This window comes from Amphiprion ocellaris, chromosome 10 (genome assembly GCF_022539595.1).
Source record: "Amphiprion ocellaris isolate individual 3 ecotype Okinawa chromosome 10, ASM2253959v1, whole genome shotgun sequence".
NCBI lineage: Eukaryota > Metazoa > Chordata > Actinopteri > Pomacentridae > Amphiprion > Amphiprion ocellaris.
The window spans coordinates 17,671,665-17,693,686 of record NC_072775.1 but is presented as its reverse complement, the minus strand read 5'-3'; the positions used below and the strand labels follow the sequence as shown (position 1 = coordinate 17,693,686).

The 22,022-nt window shown below is 40.2% G+C and overlaps 1 protein-coding gene across 6 annotated transcripts in view; it reads left to right on the top strand.

Moving 5' to 3' along the window:
* LOC111570143 (dipeptidyl aminopeptidase-like protein 6) overlaps nt 1-22,022 on the top strand; it is an 89,476-nt gene that overhangs the window by 40,335 nt on the left and 27,119 nt on the right. For 5 of the 6 annotated variants that reach the window (XM_035949316.2, XM_023272735.3, XM_023272736.3 and 2 more), the window contains one exon: nt 20,758-20,872. In XM_035949316.2, coding sequence (XP_035805209.2) covers nt 20,758-20,872 — 115 coding nt within the window. Of the gene's footprint in view, nt 1-8,146; nt 8,444-20,757; nt 20,873-22,022 lie in introns of those variants that run through there. The other variant, XM_023272734.3, reaches the window with a different exon arrangement.

Below are 22,022 nucleotides of genomic sequence, written 5' to 3'. Positions count from 1 at the left end.
TGAAACAACAGAGTGCAACTTTTTTGGACGGGCAGTGTACACGGATGCTTGTTTAGAGTGTCTTCAAATTCTGGGTATAAGTTTGGTGGAGATTCTTTATTTATTGCTGTTATTGCCTAAAAAATATGGTGTCAGTATTTGAAGTGTCTTCCCATCATGCATTTGTGAAATCTTGGGATGGTCTCTAAAATATTGACACTAAGCTACTTTTGCAGCGCATGACTATTGTTCTCTATCTTCATCATCATGGATAATGCATAACATTAGGTTGCTAATGGTGTGTTATTTATGTATGAGAGCAATTCATTACTAACTGACTTTATTAAAGATACCAACATCAATTTTATTCTTGTCATCACCGTTGAAGCGTGGTGGAGTAATATCATAAACCTCACTCACTTTCACTCACAGATCAGAAAAAAAAAAAACAATTTCTCTTGATTCCAGCTGTCAAGTTACATAACTGAAGAACAAACCCAGCTCTCTGTGGTGCTGAAAGAAGGTAGTGGATACTTTTTTATCTGTTTCCTTAATATTCATATTCTTATTATTAGGAATAATGATGAATAAAAGCGAAATCAAATGCTTTATGAAAACTGTCGCTGTCATTTCTGACAACAAAAGAGTGAAGACATTGAGCTCCTTGGTGTAGTTTGCACGCTGCTCAGCAACAGCTCTGCAGAAATAAATGACAAAATTTTAACATAGTCACCATCAGTGCATAATGTTGACTATTAAAAGTCAGATCCAAAACGTGTGAAAGAGAAACAACTCTGCAATGAGTCCACCACAGCTGATTGAGCCCCTCGCTGTCACAGTTCAGACTAAATGTGAAAATGATCAGTTTTGACAAAGCAGTATTGATTGCAAAGCTCATTCATTGTATTGCATTAGATTGCACAGGTGCTGATGACTTTCTGTGTCTCCTCTGTTTATCAGTGTTGTGCCGTACGTACGCTGGGAGAAAAAAAACCCCTCAGGGATGCATTTATGCAAACATGGTGGATAATGGTTTTCTGCCTGGCATTGATGGTTTTAAGTGGCCGCGGCTTTGTCAGGCTCTTTGCTCTGCTGTTTGGCCTGAGAAGAGAGTGCAGCTGATAATGATCGGTTATCCAACAAAACTGTCCGGGCCTTTGTTAGGCATCCACATCTCCTGCTCTCTTTTATCCCTTCCTGCTCAGTCCTAAATGACAGACTGATGGTTATGGCTGCAGGCGGAGGGGGATTCAAGCTCAAAAATGTGAGAACACGCTTCCTGCAAATCATTTTTAACAACCGCGCAGCTCCACAAACCTACAAGTTATTCAAAAAGCCTAAACGTCATGGTAATAAAGTGAACTCAAGCTCCGGGGGAACAAAAAAACAACACAAAACAGGAACTATCCTCCTTAAAGTTGATTTATTCTTGACCAACATATAGACATAAAGATGTCAGACAGGTAGTGATCACTGGGGGGAGCTAGCACGCAGTTGAATACTTTCTCACTGTTTGTTGATGGCTGAATAAATGGCTGTTTGTAGGTCCCGCAGAAAGGAGAGAAAGAAACATAAAGGGAAGACACTGCCAATAACTTATGCAATAATGCATTCATTGCTTGGTGCTTTTTTAAGTGCTTTGGTAGACAGAATTTATTTGACAGGTGCTGGCTAGAGACGCTGCCTCATGCAGCACATAAACCTCTAAACGATCAAGCTGGATATACTATAAATGAAAATAATGTCAATTAGTTGGAAAAAAAAAGTGTGGTTTCAAGGTGAGCGCATAAACAAACGCTCTGCTGGCAGAATCTGACCCCATATGACTGCGTTTTCTTCTGCTCCTCCAATTAAGCCTGATTGTCTGTTGTTCCTCTAGAAGGTAACTGTTGCCGGGAACCTCCATCTAATGTGTTGTGATGATCAAACTCAGAACCCCTCGCCGTGTTCGGGTATTTCTCCTGTTTATTAGAGCTCAGCTTGCCTCCTAAGCACTCCCCATGTTTACATTTCGTTAAATGCCGCAGTTAACTTGTAAATGCCGCCTTGTTGGTTTTCGCCTCCCTTTAAAAACTTTGTTGGGGAACTTTGTGCGGCTAATCTCCAGACGTTTCCATCCTCTGGCAGCGAGGTGAGATTTAACCTTACACCGAACGGTTGGGGGAAGCATATTAGTGGCAGTGAAAACAGATAATAAAGAGAAGGACGGAGACTGACGCACACGGAGGATTAGACTGTAAACAAGCTTTCTGCTCATGGCGGTGGAGCTGTCCGGAGCCGCGGTGCTGAAATGAGTGCTGGCAGTGAGCTCGTCATGCGGCTCCCTCAGGCCATGAGTGGAGCTGTGCAGTGACAGCAGCAGCAGCAGCAGCGAATGTTGTCTCTGGTGCAGCGCATGGCCTTTTAAGTTAACCCAAGTTTAACCCAAATGTGTCTCATCTTATGAAACTTTGTCGCTGCGTCCAACTTCAGTCTAGGTTACTTTAATCTCTTTCTGTTTTTCTTTTATCTTTTCGCTGTAATGCTGAGTGGCAGCGGTGGGGTTACCTCGAGTCATGAGCCCTGCTGGTGATATAATATCTGGCCTGATATGCATAAAGTGAATCACCAGTAACTTTATTAAGTACACCTGTGAAACCTAACGCAACACAGTACAAGTTCAGTTTCTTCTGAGACTGTCAAACTGAGAATTCCTTTTATGTTCCTAAAATGGGGCATAAAAATTATTAGTTGTTAGTGCCGATATAAAGCATTAAACATTAAATCATGTTCAATCTATTTTTTGCCATGCATTTACAGGAAAACAACTTTCCATGCAGCCAAAGAGGAATCTACTAAATACTGGTTTGAATAGGGTGTGTATTTATGCAACTGATTTGTTTTGCTTTTTATATTTTTCATCTATTAACATGATTTTATAGAAATCTGTCTTCACTTTGACATGAAAGAGTCTTTTTTGTAAATTCGTGTGTGTTTTTGTGTGCCTCAGCGGGTTTTCATACAGAGATTTGCTTGGATATATAGTTTTACACATACAGATAAATTGCTGTATTTGTGGGTTGAAACATGAAGACAGTTGTGTTGGTCTCAGCAACTTCTTTTCTTAGTGTTCTGAGTGTTTTTAACAGATTCACCAAAGATTCAACATAATCAGACTCAACACTGACTCACTTAGACTCTCAACATTCAGCACAACTATTTGGAATAAATGTCTTATACAATGAAACACCAAGACGAACCAATATTATGAAAAGTAAAAAGTAAGATTATCTATGAAGCAGTGAATTGTCAAAACTTCTACTTAAAGATATTTAAAACTTGATTACTTAAGATAAAATAAGATAAAAAACAATGTAATTTATCTCTAAAGTCACCCCAGATATTAATTACTGTATTGTTATTGTAATATCTACAAGCAAGCTGCATCACCTGAAAATAACAAATTCGCTCATCTTAAAAAACCTAAAAACCCTGAAATGAGACATGAAGTTTTCATATTTCATATCAAACACATGCAGAAATGTGACATTTTTATTTTATTTGATATGTTTTTGGTTTATTTATTTTATTTTTTTTTATAGAGAGTTAAACAGAAAGGAAAAAGTGAATAGAGAGGGTGTAGGGGTAGTGGAGGGCAGTAGAAGTTGACCAATATATTGTTTTTGTTGTTTTGTATTTATGGCCAATGTCGATATCAATCTTTTTTTTGGCATCAATAATCGATAATTGGAACCAATATACATGAGAAGTTATTTGTTATCAGAGAACCTGTCATTCTAACTAGACTACTTTATTATTAAGGATTATTATTATTATTGAATATGTACAATAGAAATATTAGTTATGACGTTTGAGCATCATGTGATGATTAAATGATGTCCTGCTCGCTGTGAGAGCAATTGATTTAGATCAATTACAGTTTGTCTGCTGCAGTTACATCTGCTGTTCTCCTCCGTTTTGTTCATCTTTTTCTATTCTAGCACTTTTACTGCCCACTAAGGTTAAAGTCTTAACTTATTATTAGTTATTGTCTTCCAGACTTTGTTCTAGTTTAATCTGAGGTGGCCTCATAAAGAAGCCATGAGACAAGAACCAAAATAGTGCATTTCTATGTTTTGTTATAATCGTCAAATATAAATAACAATGATTATCTCAAAAGTGCCAAATGACGAAAGCCAATAATCGTCTGGGTCGATAATGGGCTGCTCCCTAAGAAGAAGGATAGGAAAGGGATAACAGAGAGGATGAGGGTGAGAGAGGCTCAAGAGGTGAGGATGAGTGAAGCAGAGAGGGTGAGAAGATGGAGAAGGGGGAGGCAGAAGGAGCTGCTGCTGTCCAGCTATGTTGAACTACCAGCAGCCTCCTCCACCTTCCTCTCGCTGCTCTTCTTCTGGGTCTACAATCATCTCCAGGAGCTCTTCTTCTTCACCTTTTCCTGCTGCTTTTCTTCTGCTCTCTCCTCCTTCACCTTTTCAATCTGTTTGTTGTCTCTCTTTTCATCTTTGCTCCTCTTGAAAAACCTGAAGGCTCTCCTCTTGGTTTTCTTTTTGAAGAAACTGCTCCTGCAGTTTCTTATTTTTTCTCTTCTAACTCTTGGATTTTCTCCTGCAGGTCTTTGTTGCCGTCTTCCATCATCTTTTGCTTCCTGAGCATTTCTTTCTTCTCCTGCTCTCTCAGAAAAACATCTTTTCTGAGCTGCTCTACAGTGTTCAGTATACAGTGCTCAGTCGTCCAGTAGTGTTCTGCTGGAGTTCATTGTTGGCTTCCAGCAGCTCCTCAGTGTCAAAGAGCGTCGCAGAGAGACTCTTATTGATCCTGTTGAGCCAACAGACTTCCTGTTCTCTGATGTTCTCAATGTTCAGGTCCATCTGCTGACTGATGCTGGAGTTTTCCAGGAGCTTGTCCTCCAGAGTCCTGAGCTGGATGAAGTTCTTGTGACCCTGGTCATTCAACTGCATCTTTTCTGCCTGGAATTGTTTTTATGAATTTATCCATGTGGCTGATGAGCTCCTTCAGAGATTTGTTGTTCTGCTGCATCAGTTGCATCTTCTCCTCCAACTCTTTCTTTCACCTTATTTTTGTCCTCCTGCAGTTTGTTTTTCTCTTACTGCTGACTTTTATTTCTGTCCTCCGTGGCTTTTATTTGCTTCTTCAGGGAATCCTTTTCTTCTTGATCTCTTTGGAGGTTCTTGGTTTCTTGAAACATCGCAAAGAAAATTGTTTCAGAAATATGACTGTATTGTCTCTTCTTCTTTTTGTGAATGTTTGCTAAATAATGGGACGATACATGATGACTTCAATTTTTTTTTCATATCTCAGTTTAGTCATAATCAGATTATTTGATCCTCTTGTCCAGTATTGCAAAGTCTGAATGAACAGCAAAATTCCAGGCTCCAACTTTAACAGTTGCTGAGATATTGTCATTCAAACATACCGAACACGCTGAAAGTGGGTGACGAGTGATTTTTAAACCATTATTTATCTCAGAAAGAATCTGATATATCAAGCAAAAATTATATTGCAGGGAATCAGTGATGGTCAAGCAGAAATTGTTCTAAAAATGGGATGATTTCAGATGAAATGACCCTAGAATGCTTATTTAAAATTTATTTTTGTAATCCACTAGGTCTGGGCAATAAAATAATTGCAATATTTACAGAAGATAAAGACACATTATCATAGCAATGACAGAATTGTTTGATAGGTCAATAGTTTCCCTTAAATGCAATACAAACTACCATGAAAGTACATTTTCACTGTTCATATCATTATATGCTATATTATTATAAATTTATGTATTGATTTGGCTTTATTTTATTCTTGTTTTAGCATTAAAAATATACTGAAATAAAACGTTTTTCAGCTAAAATCACAAAAAGAATTCTCCATGATTTGATTGTTCACATCAGTTTCTGTACTTTACTCGCATCCCTTGTGGATTCTCTACATTGTAAAAATGTTTGTAAATTTTACCATGAAAAACTGCCAAAGCGTGACAGTAAAAATTTGTAAACTCTAAAACATTTTTATCCAGTATATATAATACTGAATCATCATAAATTAGCTAATCAAGAGAAAACTGCATTTTTTCCCTCTTGAAATAATACATTTTACTAGTCTTGCACAGTTATTTAATATGTGTTCATTTATTTCCTTGAAAAGAATCCAGTTTTTTACAGTTAAATGTACGTACTGTTGTCCTGATAATGAAAGCATTTCATAATATCTATAACAGTAATATTTTTGCATTTGTTTTATGTAAAAAATACAGTTTGTTACCAGTCAAATTGATGTACTTTTGTGTTAATAACGGATATACGGTTTATTATTTATGACAGCTATAACCAAAATTTTTGCGTGTTGCTGATAATGAAATAATGCTCTAATATTTATAATAGGTCACACAAGTTTTATTTTGTATAGTAATTTCATGTAAATGTAAAGTAAAACAAACTTTTTTTTTTTTTTTTAAAGGTTAAAACTTTTTCTTTATAGTAAGCACATTTTTCAACCGTAAAATCAACAGTATCAATACATTTCTTTACCCTTAAATAAACAAAATGCTTTACCGTAATTTTACGGAAGCATTCAGACAACCACAGCTACAGTATGTACCAAATGGTGATGATGATGTTAAAAACATGCAACAAATTCTGAACAAGAGACTCCCTGAAGATTTTCTGTCTCAAGACCTGAAGGAATTTTGCAAAAGCTGAGGAACAGAATCACCATATTTAGGCCTGTACTGGGCTGGTGATAGTCAGTTTTTCCTGCACTGATTGTATCATCTGGCAGCAGTTTCATGGTCCACATGTTGACGTCTGACGTCTATTAATTTATAGATCCATTAATGCCAGAAAGAGAAGGCACCATCTCACTGACTGCAAAAGCAGTAATTATCTCTTAGGATAATAATAAAGGTACTACTGCACATTAGGCCGAGGACATTATTGTAACAGGAGAATGTTTAAACACTACTGATACCAAACATATCCTCGTCTGAGCCACTGACTCACAGACTTTCTTTCTTCCTTATGTGAGATTGTTCAGCTCCTTTGCCTCCAACAGATGACTGGTTCAAAAGGCCAGGAGCACTGCAGAGACCGTGCATGAGCTGTGAAGAATCTCTTTCTCTTTCCGGCAAAAGAGCACTTTGCATGTGTGTGTGTGTGTGTGTGTGTGTGTGTGTGTGTGTGTGTGTGTGTGTGTGTGTGTGTGTGTGTGTGAGAGTGTGTGCAGCACAAACAGACAGACAAGCTGTGCTAACAAGAATGTGGATTGTGTGTGCACAGAGATGTGACACACGGTGAGAGAGTTACAGTGCAAACAATGTTTTGTTAGGAACTGGAACTATTTCTGCTCATTGTGGGAGGACGGTAGCATTGCTTCTCAAGAGCAGGGTCAGCAGCAACCCTTTGTTTTATTGGCAGACACAACGGCAGCATTGGCAGCACACTGGAATGAATATGATTTTTATGGGTATAGACACACTATGCAACATCTTCCCTCCTCTATTCTCTAAACTGCAATGAATGTAGTCAAAGTTTAGCAAGATAAGACTAAAAATCCCATCTGAGAGGAACCACGGCGATAACCGAAAGTATTTTGTTCATCTTGCATTGATTCTTGTTTCCATTTCCTGTGTAATGGACTTGCCAGTAATGAGTGCCCACAGTGATCTGATACAAACTGACAGCTCTCCATATTATCAGTTGCTGCGAGCTCGGAGCTGAGCGGAGGGAAGTGGAGTCTGGTATAACTATATATAGGTCCAGGTGGAAGGACAAAACCTTGAGCTCTCCTCTGTATTGTGGTGGAGAAGAAAAGAAGCAGTGCAGGAATGGAAATGGACTGCAGAGAAGTCCAGAGTTTTATACAGCTCCTTCAGTTTTGTAAATGCAGTGATTTAACTTCATTTTTTTGGCTGTAAAAGTGGAACACATTTTTAAAGGTAAAGATGGCAAAACTCAATAGCATTGTGATGAGAAAGTTATTCTTCATGCTGAAAGGGTTTCTAATCCTCCTGTCCATGGAATGACACTAAATTTTTTATTTTTTTTTAAAGACCTGATTGAGTGGTGGAGCTTATTCAGATGTGGGTGATGCCACTGCCACCCTGACAGACAAACTGAACCTCCCACATCTGAGCGGTCCGCAGCTTTACGCACACCCGGAGCTGAACTGTGCGCCGTCTGCACCCACGATCTCTTCATTATTTTAGCAAATCTCCACATCTCCTTGAACTCTTTCAGCGCCTCCCTCTCTCTCTCCCTCTTTCACTCACCCTCTCTCTCTCTCTCTGCGTCCCCCTCCGCTCCATTATTCTGCACCTGTCAGCAGCGCACGTCGGGGCGCGCTCCTCTCTCCCCTCTCCTCTTTATTTACCGTGATGACTTCTGCAAAAGACGCGAACGGTTCGGGGAAAGTGGCCCAGCAGCAGCAACAGCAACAGCAGCAGGATCCGGTAGGTCCAAACCCGAGCTGCTTCCTAATCTGCTCTTTTCTTCCGCTTTTAACGCGCCTTATCGCTCGTAAACGGCGCAGGAGCGGCGCCGCAAGCGGTAGATCTGAACAAGATAACGCCATCATATTCCACGCTGCCCGGTTCAACATTTTTTTTTTTTATCACTCTTTCTGTTTGACTTTTCAATGTTCTGGCTGGACTTGGACGTATGTGCCCGCTTCTAAACTTCTGCATGAATATTTCATGAGCTGCTATTGTAACCTCAGCACACAGGTGGACCTTCTATACCATAAGAGCCTGTCGGTGTCCAGTTTTCATCAACAATTTGACACTGGAAAGGAAAAACAAACTGCTTCCACACGCCAGTGCACAGTGTTGTGTTGTTCTTCTGAGGAGCGTTCAGGGACAAAAATCTCATCTTGCAAGTTTGCAAAGCTAAAAAGCAAACTGTGATGAGAGAGAGAGGCAGGGAGTGGGTGTTAATTGCTCTGCATTGTTCTGTCAACTCACTGAGTTTAAACTGTGCTCAGTATGCGTCTATAGGGAACACTGTGAAGTGATGTAATGATGTGTAGACACACAAACCACTTCTGGCTTTTACATAACTGAGCTTCTGGCGCTGATATCATCATTTAGGTTGAAAGGTGCTTCACCAAAATAGACCGCTTGCTTGTGTGGAATGAGGACATCTTGACAATAAATTTAGTTGTGTAACAGTTGTTGATTGTTGAGGATTTGGCAGAACACTGCTCTGTATGTGTGAGAATTCAAAAAAGGGCTCATTAGCTGAAGTTCCCTATAATTGTTGAGTGGTCAGGATATAATTAACGTCAAAACAAAGTTCTGCAAAATTTCACTCTCGTTTCTCCCCTGCAGGAAGTTTTCATTCTTGTTTCTTCAGTGCAGGCGGCACCTTTGAATATTTTAAGTGTAAAGTGTTTATTTTTGCGTCCCATTCATACATTTATGAAAGCGGGACTGCAGAGTCGACAGCAGATCTTTAACCATGTTCAGATCAGGGGAGGAAAAAAAGACAGCATGAGCTCTTTTGAAGGTTGAGAGGAAATCGGATGTCAGGCTCGAATAAAGGGGGCTTACAGAAAGTGAAATGCACACAGCCTCATCTGCACATCACATATAATACAGTTATTACTACATACAAGCAGCAATCGTATCGCCTTCGTTGAACAGGAATGCTAGCTTTAGAATGATTTTCACATTTGATCAACCTTCTTTTTTTGTTCACTATGCACAAAAAACTTCCTGTAGGATGAGGAGCTGGGAAAATAAACTCCCCCATCTCTGACACTGTAGCTTCAACAATGACCCTGCTCATTGGTGGTATCAGTTTCAAATGCGAATGCCAGCCTGTGAGTCTGCTCTGTAATGATGCGGATACAGAGGCAGACAGATGAAGATATCATAGCAGAGGAAGTACCACGCAGTGAAGAAGCACATTTGAGGCTTGAATTCCAGCCTTCTGGAACATCACTGCGGCTATTATGTAGGTTTTAATGCAGCTGGGCAATGTGTTGCACTTGATTTATCCAGCCTGAATCAGAAATGCTGGCGAATAAATAGATGGAAATCTCAACTTATTCTCCATTCACTGCCTTCATTAGGGAGCTTGTTACAACCTCAGGAAATACACTTCCATATTTTTTATCTGGCACACCATCGCCATGGCTCTCTTTTGTCGAGCACCGCTGCAAACTGCCCTCACATTGTTGCTGATCATGATGCTTTGAAGTCTCTTGGAAATAGCCACCACGCAATGTTTCGTTGCTCTGCCACTCAGATTGTTGTTTGTGGTCATATCGCCTCCATTACCGCATTCTCTGCTTTTCAGCATCAGGTCATTGTCTTGTTCAAGGCAGCATCCATTTTTTACTGTATTCCATTTCCAACAGCAAGGTAGTCCCACTGTCATTTAAAACTCAAGCACCCATCCAGACTGAGGGGATCAAAGGTGACGCATGCAGCAAAAAAAAAAAGAAAGAAAAAAGAAAAGAAAAGCAGGCACTGTTATAGGATGGACAAGACTGAACAGCACGAACAGCTCCTGAAAACTCTGCTGTCATTAAATTCATTTCAGTGTTTTTGCTTTTTTCTGAACTTTCATTAGGCTAGGTCCATTTGGTCTGCACATAATTATTCAGAAAGGATAATAGGTCTCTTATCTGGCCTTTAACTGAGAATGGATTTAATTTTCTGCGGTATTTTCAGGAAAACATTCTATTTGTAGAAAAAAAAGGAAAAACAGTGAGTGGCACATCCAGCTGAGCTTTTCTTCAGTGATTCAACTTCAGTCACGTTGCTGTGTGCTACAGTTCTTCTGATGATTAAAAGATACTGTGCCAGTTTTGTACGGAGGCAGGCAGTAATTCATATCCTCTGAGGAAACACTTCTTTTCCTCCATCTTGCCTTTGTCCTGTTGGTAGAGTCTGCAAGAGTTAACACTGCTTCTTCGTTTTACTTTTCTCATCTCCCTCCCAGTTTCTCATATTCTGCACAACATGTTATTAATCTTGCAAAGACCAGTGAAAAGCCACACAAAGCTCCCCAAAAATACCTACTCATATCTTCATGTTGTCTTTTTTTTCTTCAAATCAAAGCAACATATTTTTCACTTTTCTGGATCTCCTCTCACGGCTTCTCGCTTCTAATCTCCAAAGCATATGCTCACATATTTATTTATTCTGTGCAGATTGGGATGGATTTCTATTCCATCTGTTTTGAGGATTCTTTCAAACAATTAAATTTACAAAGGGTCACCCAGGAAATTGACGCACTCTCAGTTATGGAATCATACTAAGCCCCTCTTCGGTAAATCTGCAATGGTTTCCACTGCTGGGATAAAATGAAAGTTTTTGCAGCTGCCAAAGACTGTTAATGAACGGCAACAAACACAATACTGAAGAAAACGTTAATTTGGCATCTGTTAGATCTGCATAAGCATGTTTGATTCCTGCAATCCCACCACTCGGTTTCTTGGGGTTATTTTTGATGCCAGAGTTTCACTTTCTTTCAATATCACTTCACTGGCTGTTGAGGTTTCAAGCTTCTCAATCTTGCTTCTGTTTCAAAATTCCTCTGTCACCCCCACCTGCTGCTAATCGCTGGAGAACAGTGCCGCTGCAGAAATGAACAACAGACTTTGGAAAAGAGTTGGTTGTTCTGCTAAAACAGGAGCATTATTATTTTTAAATCATGTGATCTGTGATTACAGAACTGTTTGTTTTTGCTGTATCTGTAAATTACAATGTCAAATAGGAGAGATTTCACTGTTACGTGGCTTTCTGAACGCACTAGTAGCTTCTTTGTTTTAGCTTCGTGTGGATGTGTTTGTGTTAATCTATGGTTTTAGCCGTGCTCCTGACTTTGGTGGTCTCCTGACATTCTCTCTTGGGCCCACGCATGCACACACTCAGCAATATTGCATAGAATCATTCCTTTGGAGTGCCTCCCATAATAAGATGAGTGCGGCACTCATGGTATTTTTAAACGAGACACGTCGGCCGGGTGTAATTTAATGTAAGATCATCAACGCACAGAATACTGGAGTTGACTGGAAGAATTTAAGTATCTGGGCAATGGAAGAGGAAGAGCATCTCATCAGTTATTGAATAATTTATTCCCAGGTCAACACAGATAATGGCATAAAAGCAAGCAGTCTAAATCATTTAACATTATTTTTGACTTGTTGTGAAAGAACAACCCAATGCACTTGTCCTCTTCTCACTTACCTCCCCGATATATCAGTGGTGTCACCAGATATATGACTGTTACCACCACCATACCACAACTCATGGAAAATAACTAGGTCAGAAGTTTTTATTCCATATTTTTCTATTAAAATGGGTCAAAAGACTATGCCAGCTACAATGTGAAAGATACAGCTTACAGTGATGAACCCAGACAGAGTTAATGTTAATAGGGAATATGGCAAAAATCACATTTGTGATTCTTTTGGTCAATATCGAGATCACAAATATTTAAAATGATTCATCACTGACTTTGGAAATATGCAGTTAAATAAGTTGAAATAAATCCTCTTTTTCCCAGTCCAAAGTGTTTTCAAAAAAGCTAAAATGGTTTTACTTTCCTTGTTGACCAAAGACTTTCTTTCCATCACCTCTGCTTGAGCTGAACTAAACACAAACAAGCTGCCTGGGAGTGAGTTTGGGCTGTTACTAAGGGGTGAAGCACACGGCTGTAAACAAAAGGGCTGAACTGGATTTATACCACAGGACAAAACAAGAGCACCATTGCAAAAACACAATGTGGCCCAATAATAGTTGAAGGGCAGAAAATCACAGATGAGATTAAAATTCGATTGTTTGTCCCGTCCTACATGATGCTGCATTTCCCCTCATTTTAATAAAGACTTGTGGCATCTTTTAGGTCATTTATTTAGTTTATGTACTTTCCTCTTTTAGTCCACTGTCACTGCTTTCATTGGCGTAGTTTTCCACTTACAGGCACCACATTTTCAGTCCTACAGCTCTGATAAACTGCAAACAACTGCACACTACCAGCTCAGCACCAAACAGCAGATAGACAAAGTTGGTGTCAGGCTGGCAAACATTTATCAGCTAAACAGGCGGATATGTTCTGTGGGAGTTGGTGCTGAGAACATAGAGGAAATGGAGTTAAAAGTAGAGTGCATTTTGGACTTATTGCACATTTATCAGGGGACTGTGTGCGGACTACTGTGCCGTGCAAGCTGAGGCTCATGTTGCAGATGGAGACAGTCGATCATTTGCCTGATTTTCAGCAGCTCCAGCCGGCTATAGTTGCATAATTGTGTTGTAAGATGCTAATCAGTGAAGAAGCGCATAGAACACAGCTGTTAGCAAAGCTCTAAAGGGAAACATGCAGTAGAGCTTATCAATCAATCAGCCTAGGTTTTTTCATTGCTCCATCTCTATTTAGTTTTGACAAATTGTGATGAGAACAATGCAAACATTCAAAGGAAGGCATCCTCCAATCAGTTATAAATGGCTTCTCACTTTGTATTACAGTTGTTATCTGTGATTTTTCCCTTAAATGATTCATTGCGTGGGCGTGCTGAACTCCAAAAGGCTTTAATCGTCTGTGTCTTGAGAAATATCAGATGCCACTGTGGTAAAAAGACACCGAAAACAATGGCACATGGTCAGTGTTTTGTTTTGTCAGCCTAGTTGACTTATTATTTCTGCAGAAGGGTTTAATAAACTTTATCCTCAACTCTCAGATCAATCCTCTCATGTCAGATGACTGTACAGAACATTGGAGCTAAAGATGAGCTCCATCGTAACTGTACGTCATTCTCAACTTACACAGTACACGAGCAAAAGCAACTAAACTCTCTGTCTCGTCTTCTCCTCTGCTTTTTCCTTTACTTCAATTTCTCCAGTGCAACAAGAGAAGGGTAAATGTACAGTACACCCACAGTACTTGTCGTTCTTGTTTTTGTCAAACAGGTTGACTTGTGTGCTCTGGATTAAAGTCTAAAGAGGCGGCTTTATTTATGAATGTGTTTAATTCACACTTTTGTGCTTCCTTATCAGAGCTGATCTCTTATCAACAAACACAGGTCACAATATCACATCTAAACAGCATTTTGTTTTTCTATGCGAGTGTAACCCTTACAGTTCAACTTTTCCAAAGTGGACAAAGACTGGACTGCCAGACAGCCAGAGAGACAGACAGGCGGTTGCCCTACTATTCATGAAGCAAAAGCCAGCTGGCATGAATTCTTAATCTCACTCATGAATGCCCATGATTTATTGATGATGTTCCAGAGGAAAAGTTTACCCCCATGTCCATAGGCTACAGCTTCACTCTCCAGTTTGACTGCTCTCCGACAGCGACCATGTTACAGTGGAGCCATATATCATGTGTCAAGTGTCCAGTGTCTGTAGGCAGCAGAAGTTTGCTTTCATTTCAAATGTCCATATCCTTCTGTGGTATATTTGAGAGCATCTTATTTCCTGAGTCCTAACTTAATTTCTTGAGCCCCTCGGTACATGTTCCCCCACGTGACTCAGCGGTAATATTAGTCTCCACTGTACTGTACGCCAACCAGCCCCATCTTCACTGCAAATCTGACTCAAACAACTCTCTTGGTTCCCTTGGAAACCAGGTGCTCAGGGATCAGGAAAGATCCATTTCACACTTCAGCAGCAAGCGGAGAGACAAAGAGATGGTTAGACAAAGGGAAAGTGGGAGGGAAAGAGGATTAGAGAGAGAGTGAGTGGAGGTGGTGGTGGTGGTGATGAGGGGGGTAACGGAAGCTTGACCTTAAAAGATGCTTCTTTCTTACAGCCCCTTTGTCTTGAAATAGAATGAAAATAGTAACAAATGGATTGAAAAAACTGTTGTTGCTTCCCCTCTTGGGATTTTCGGTCCTTTAGAGTTGTCGGTGCTGAAATGCACAGGGCTTATTTAGATGTGGTGTCTGCACAGACGGCGGTGAAAATCGCTGCAGTTCTCATTTATTGATGCCGCTTTTATTGTCATCAGTTGTGAGCCATGCATGCTCTTCACACAGACTGAGAGATGGCTTAATGCAGATAGCCAGTACTGTCTCACTGCGTCTGAATGGCTGCTAAAGGTCAAGATTTCCCTTCATACACAGATGCACTTTTTTTACTTGCTAAGGGCTCTTCAGAAACACATCTCAAGTCCACAGCTGAGCAGTTTGTTGTATACTTCAACACGCTGAACACCAGGGAAATCAATGGTCCACCTAGAGTCACATTCTGTCTGTCTCTACAGTGTTTTCATTTTCTGCAAACAATGACTGCGTTGATCATTTTCTCACATTTTACGCGAGTGAATTCAGCCTGACTTTTGAGCTCTCTGTGCAGCGGTTGAGTAGGTGGGTGAAACGCTCCACATCTCACACAGGGATAAAACACTCTGCAAAGATAAAGCAATCAGAGCTAAGGCACTAATAGCAGTGAATGGTATGAGAGAACAGTGCTATTTTAAAATATATCCAGCCACTTCTGAGTCTCAAACACATTGAAATCAGCACGGGAACAGGTGGCGTTGTCATGAACAGAAAAGACAATAAATAAAGGAATAAAGAACAAGAAAACGAGTCTCTAATTAAATTTACATGCTTGGTAGAGCCTAGTTTCATAGGAAGATATAACTAGCAGAGCATACTTAGGAATGTATTCACTCTGATGGCATATTTAATCAGCTTCCGTGGAGTGTTGACATTCCAGCTACTTATTCTAATTCAGTACTTTAACAGATAATTTAGTAGAACAGCTGCTCAAAATGGCAGTAAGTGGTCACTGTCAGAAAACTGGATCTTCACTTCATTGCCCAGTCAGTTTATCTTCATTATTTTTGTTTTTCAAAACTACAGTAGAAGCCTGTTTGATACATGAAAATAATTAAAATCAGTTAAAAATGACTAAATTGTCATTTAAAGTCACTGATTTAAGCCCTCAAAACTTACTGTATCTCTGTTTATCAAAGCTACATACACTAACATACAAAAGTTTGGACACACCTTCTCATCCAATGCTTTTTATTTAACTATTTTATACATTGCAGATTAATACTGAAGATATCAAAATTATAAAAGAATACATATGGACCTATGTTGTAAACAGAAAGTATTAATCTACAATGTAGAAAATAATACAAAGAAATAAAAAGCATTAAATGAAAGGTGTGTCCAAATTTTTGACTGGTAATGTAGGTACAACTTTTTTTTCCATCAAAAATGCCTTAAATTGTCTTGATGTAACTCTACACTGTTGCTTCCTCTAGAGGTTGGTAAAGACCCTACCTCTATCGTCACTTACACACAAGCTGCAGCAAAAAAGCTCACCTCAGAAAACTACTCTATGCATTGCTATGGCATGTTGTAATTCTGGAGATATTCAGTTGTACGACTGAACCGGAGATTAATTCTAAAAAAAGAATACTGACAGAAAAAGCCCCATCTTTCAAACTGACAGGGTTGATTCCTTTTGTTTGTTACATATAAAACCCTGAATTTCAAGGTTTTGAGGGTGGAAATGCTCATGGTGCTTATTTCACTCATGATATGCCTTCCAGCATCTAAAAAATACCACTTGGACATGCTAACAAGGTAAACAAAACTAACTTGATTTTCACTGGAGTAGGCCTTTAACTCTGGTATGCACTTTATGATGGAAATTAGTCCATGTAACGCAGACATGAACTGAGGGAAACAGGATAATCAAAGTACCTGAAATAAAGCGTTTTAATAAGAAACATCTTGCTGTGCATGGCTTTCAGACCCTGATGCTTGGTTGTAACTTGTTGCAATTGCGTTTGTTAATTCAGCAGGTGCTTTAAATAGCAGTAACAGCTGTTCTGACAACCCGGCTAGGAAGTACAATAAACAATGATCGCATCTGTAGTCGGTGCTATGTGAGAGAAGAAGAATATCGGCAGAGTATGTCAATGGTCATATCCAGCTCAGCTAAAGCTGTTGTATTGAGAATTTCACTGTGAAAAAGCCAAATGTCCAACAGCTCTTGATTATTTATTGATCAGAACTGTGGAAAAACTCTTTGACCCGTAAATGAATAATCAAGTGTTTGTTTACAGAAATGGCGAGCACAGGAGGGAAGCTGCTGGTGCTTGTCAAGTCGTATGCATCCTACATTTTCACTGCCAGAATTAGCCCAAAGGGCCTCTGGGAGATGTATTTAAGATTTTAAAAGTAGGCTGTCTGAAAGAATTTTACCTTATGCCACTTGCGCTCCGGCAGTGTGCTGGATTTGTCATGGGAGGAAAAAAATGACTGGAACTAAATATTTACTCACATGCCTCCCAGGTTGGCATCAAAGTGTCTGGAAATATTCTACTGAGAGACATTTTTCCTCCGTTGTGTTGAGTGGATCCAGCTTCCACATTTATAGATCTGTGCTTCTCCACACAAGCTGCACTGAGCCGGATACTGGACTGGGATTCGCTTAAAGCACCTGCCCTCAGTAAAGTGTATTTGCCATTTTCAGTGCAGATATACGGAAAACAAGCACGCAGATGCAGAAACAAGGCCATTATCTGCAAGACCGTCAAACTATCTGAGCATTTTATTTCTGGCTCGGTCAGAGGTCTGAAGTGATTGTTGATATCTGAGGCTGCAGCGTGTCTTTCCTGTTAGAGCGTGATAACACAGGGAGATTAATATCTTATGAATCCAGCATAAAAGTCCATACAGCGTATTGTTAAAGTCCTTACCTCTGCAGCAATAAATCAGCTTATTGATGTGCCTGCTGTTTTTCTATGTGTACTCACTGCCTTCGGTATTGATTTGCTTTTCTGTGAGACAAACTGTGCAGAGACAGTAGGTGCACAAGCAAAGCGAACGCACACACACAGCTAGACACCCACCCACACACGCAGCGTCATTTTAAACATTTAATGGAAAGTAACTTGCGTCGTGGCAATTTAAAACTATAAAAAGCATTGTCTCTGCCCAACAGTTGAGCTGTCCGTCTTGCTCTCACGTGTACACTCACCCCTCATTAACTTGTGGATGCTTCAGTGAGCTGCTTCATACCGTATAAGCACTCTGAGCACTACAGGCAGACAGAGACCAGGATAATTGGTAACAAGGTTATCAACAGCTGGACTGATACGGGTGGCTGGAGCAGCTCAATTTCCTCACTGACCAGACAGATTAATGTGCAACCGTGTGTGTGTGTGTGTGTGTGTGTGTGTGTGTGTGTGTGTGTGTGTGTGTGTGTGTGTGTGTGTGTGCGCACACGTTTGGTGACCGTCAACTACACGGCACCTGACAGAATCCTTTATTTCTGACCTTACCCCTTCAACCCTGTTGACGCAATTTAAAAGGTACAAAAGTGAAAATTGGTTATTCCTGAGGGGATTCTCCTGCATCTACCACAAGATACGGTCACATAAGAAAGTATTTAGACCTCTTCAGTTACACCTCATTCACATTCATTTTGTGGATTTAAAGTTAATCAAGCTACACTCAATAACCTATTATGACAAAGTGAAAAAAAATGTATAGGCTGAAATCTCTTATTCACAAAAGGATTGCTGTGGTGTTCCAAATTGTAGTCAGGTGCATTAGGATATGACTTAGATGGGGGTGCTTCAAAGCAGCTGAGGCAGAAAAACAGTATGCAGCCAAATACAGAGAGACCCTTGAAGAAGGGCTGCTCCACAGTGCATAGACCAGCAAATGAAACAACAGTTCAGCTCTCAGCACAACAGAGAACCAAAGAAAATAGCCAAGACAACACTAGGACAGTTTTAAGACAAGTCTCTGACTGTCCTTGAGAAGCCCAACCAAAGCCCAGACTGAAACCCCTCAGAACATCTGTGTGGAGACCTGAGGATGGCAGTTCACAGATGCTTCCCGTCACATTTGATGTAGCCTGAGAGGAACTGCCAGGAACGATTGGATAAACTGCCCAAATCCAGCTGTGCAAAGATTGTAGCGACTTATGCAAGATGACTTGAAGCTGTCGTGGCGACCAAAAGGGCTGCTACAAAGTGAACACTGAACACTTCTGTAAATGAGAGGATTCTGCTTTTGAATGAATAGAGAGATATTTCTAATTACTGTGTTTTCATTTTCTTATTTACCGAGTGTAGAGTAACAGGGAAATGTGCCAGCTTCATCCATTTAGAATTAAATCTACAAGTACAAGTGTGTAAAAAATGAATGGGTGAGATACTTTCTGAAGTCAAAGTCCATGGAAAAGACTATAGTGTGATATCTCTTTTATTTATTCAGTATCTAACTGATCGGAGTTTTTCAGGGTCAATATCAATGCAATTATTGGTAATCAAGAACCAATATACATTACATGTTATATATTAACAGCATGCGATAACAGTAAACCGGTCATTCATAAATTGGCTTCTTCATTATTAAGGATTATTATAGTTGAATATGTACAATAGAAATAGGACACTATCGTTGATTGTCTGCTGTTTTTCTCTGTATTGTTAGCCTTTCACTAGTCTATCAATGTTACTGCCCACTAAAGCGTATATCTTAAAGCATCATTAGTTATTATTTTCCAAAACAGGTTTGCGGTAATCTGTGGCTGTTTCCTAACTTAGTCATTAGTGTAGCCTTAGTCACTGTCAAAGTAGCTAATTTCCTGATTTGTGGCGACGGCTTGTGTTTCTTGTGTAGTTTTTGCAGGTTGTGTCTTTGCTAGAGAGACACTACTAAGACTACAGAGTGATAACAGACAAAGTGAGGGCTGCATCAGACCCAAAGTAGGGCATTTTTAATCTATAATCAGAAAAATGACAAATATTGGTAAATATTTAATGGCAATGATAAATGGCAGGATCAATAATTAGTCTATTATTGATAAATAGCATTAAATAACAGTGTAGAACTAGTGCATATGAACAACATGGCAGATAGTTCATCTAACAAGGTGACTGGGAACACTATTAATATTTAGTGCTAAATGATGGTATTTCTGATTCGTCTAACCAGTCCTGAAAATAGAAGTAAATGACGTGTGGCAGTGACATTGCCACAAGCCCAGAAGTAGAGAGAGGAAAAGACAGCTGAGTTCAAGAGGTTAACCCAAAGCTACAGTTATTCCATAAAACTGTCCGTTCCCATTGCTTTGTAATGGACACAGTGCACAAATGAGTACCTGATGGCGTGTGTCTGTGCCAGTGAAATCAGACAGTAAACGCACTAAAACAGCCTCCAGATCAAAATCATTTAAGACATGTGTTTTTGAGTGTTGGCCAGTGTTCAGAGGCTGCCTGACTGCTGCCTCCTGCACTTCCGCACTTAAAATGTTTTGTATGTCCTGTGGATTTTTGCAGTATATGTGTTTCAAACAGCGCTGATTAGCCATCTACCATCTGCTGGGCTGTGTGTGGAGAGTAGCTCATTATTCTGCCTGTTGTGTCTGCATTGAAGCCGTAGCTCCACTCCAGCTATCAGGCAAAGCTGCAGGGACTCTTCATATGCAAGCAGCAGGGAGCAGCTGGATGATGCAGTGTTGCTGCACACAAGTGGCTGAGTTGTCTGCATCTGTCTGACAGAGAATGAGCCGTCCTCTGGCCGATCTCTGCCTCCGACTGTGACGATACAAAATGCCTCTGCCTCATGCATCATGAGATGAGCTCTAAAACACTGTGCATCCATTTCAAAGTAAAACTCATCACCAGAAGGTCATCGTAGGATGGATTCAGTCAGTAGGAGTGAAATCATTTTATTTGTTACCTACTGCCGCTCGAAAGTGATTTTTATTTTTGCTTGTGTGTGTGTGTGTGTGTGTTTGCTTGAGTGTAATGTAATGTTTATGTTGTTTTCCAGGACCTGGTGGGCAGTGCTCCGCCTCAGAGGAACTGGAAGGGAATAGCCATCGCCCTACTGGTCATCCTCATCATCTGCTCCCTGATTGTCACCTCCGTTATCCTGCTGACCCCTCGTACGTACACAGACACACTTGCAAAAACACACACTAGCACATATGCTAACAATCAGAGATTGTACACAAAGGATGCATAATCCTCTTAGCTGATTATTTTATTAGTAGACTAGAAGTGCACTCAGAGAGGGCAGCACTCTGCAAAGGCCAATGCCCTGTTATGCAAGAAGTAGATCTGCATCTGCACCTAAATTTCCACCAAGTCATCAAATTCATCCTGGTAGTTTCTGTGTAATCTTGCTAAGAGATAGATGGGCAAACAAATGGCACTATAAACAAATCCTTCACTGCAGCTTCACCTTGGTGGAGGAAAAATGTGCCATCTGCATCAGAATAGCAGCTTTCAAGAATTACTGTGCATTCATAGACTATTCCACACCCAAGGATTTAAAATCGGGCAAAATTGGCAGCCTTGTGTGGAAATAGGATGCAGAATACACATGTAGTGTTCTACCAGTTGTGGAATCTGTAATGATTTTGAGACACTGAACTTTTAAACTTTATAACAAATTAGATCTACACCAATCAGCCACAAAATGTAAGCCTTTGAAGGTGAAGTGAAAGACACTGATCATCTTGTTCCAACGTTCCGCTGGGAAACCTTGTGTCCTGACATTCATGTGGATGTTACTTTGACAACTACAACCCACCTAAACATCATTTCAGACCAATGACAAGGACACATCACTTGGCAATGGGACATTCCAATAATAGAGGCCTTCACAAGCAGGACATTGTGTCCTGCCACACTGAATAAACTATGCTAGAGGAACACAACAAGTTGACCTGGCCTCCAAACTCCCCAGATCCTGAATCCTAATGAGCATCCATGAGATGCAGTGAAATAAGCCCAATCCACACAGGTTCCACCTGCAGCTCACAGAACCCAAACGATCTGCTGCCAGCATCCTGTTGCCAGAAACCCTCAGAGGTTCTGTGTCTATTGCTGTTGGGTCAGAGCTGTTTTGGCAGCAAGAGGAGGACCTACACAATTAGGCAGGTGGTTTTAATGTTGTGGCGGATCAGTGCAAGTCATGATTTCCCTGGCGGAGATGACAGAACACACAGTATTCTCTCACTCACATCTGCTCAGTTGTTCTCTGCCTCAGCACACATGTATTCTACCCACAGCCTTGGCATGAAACTGACA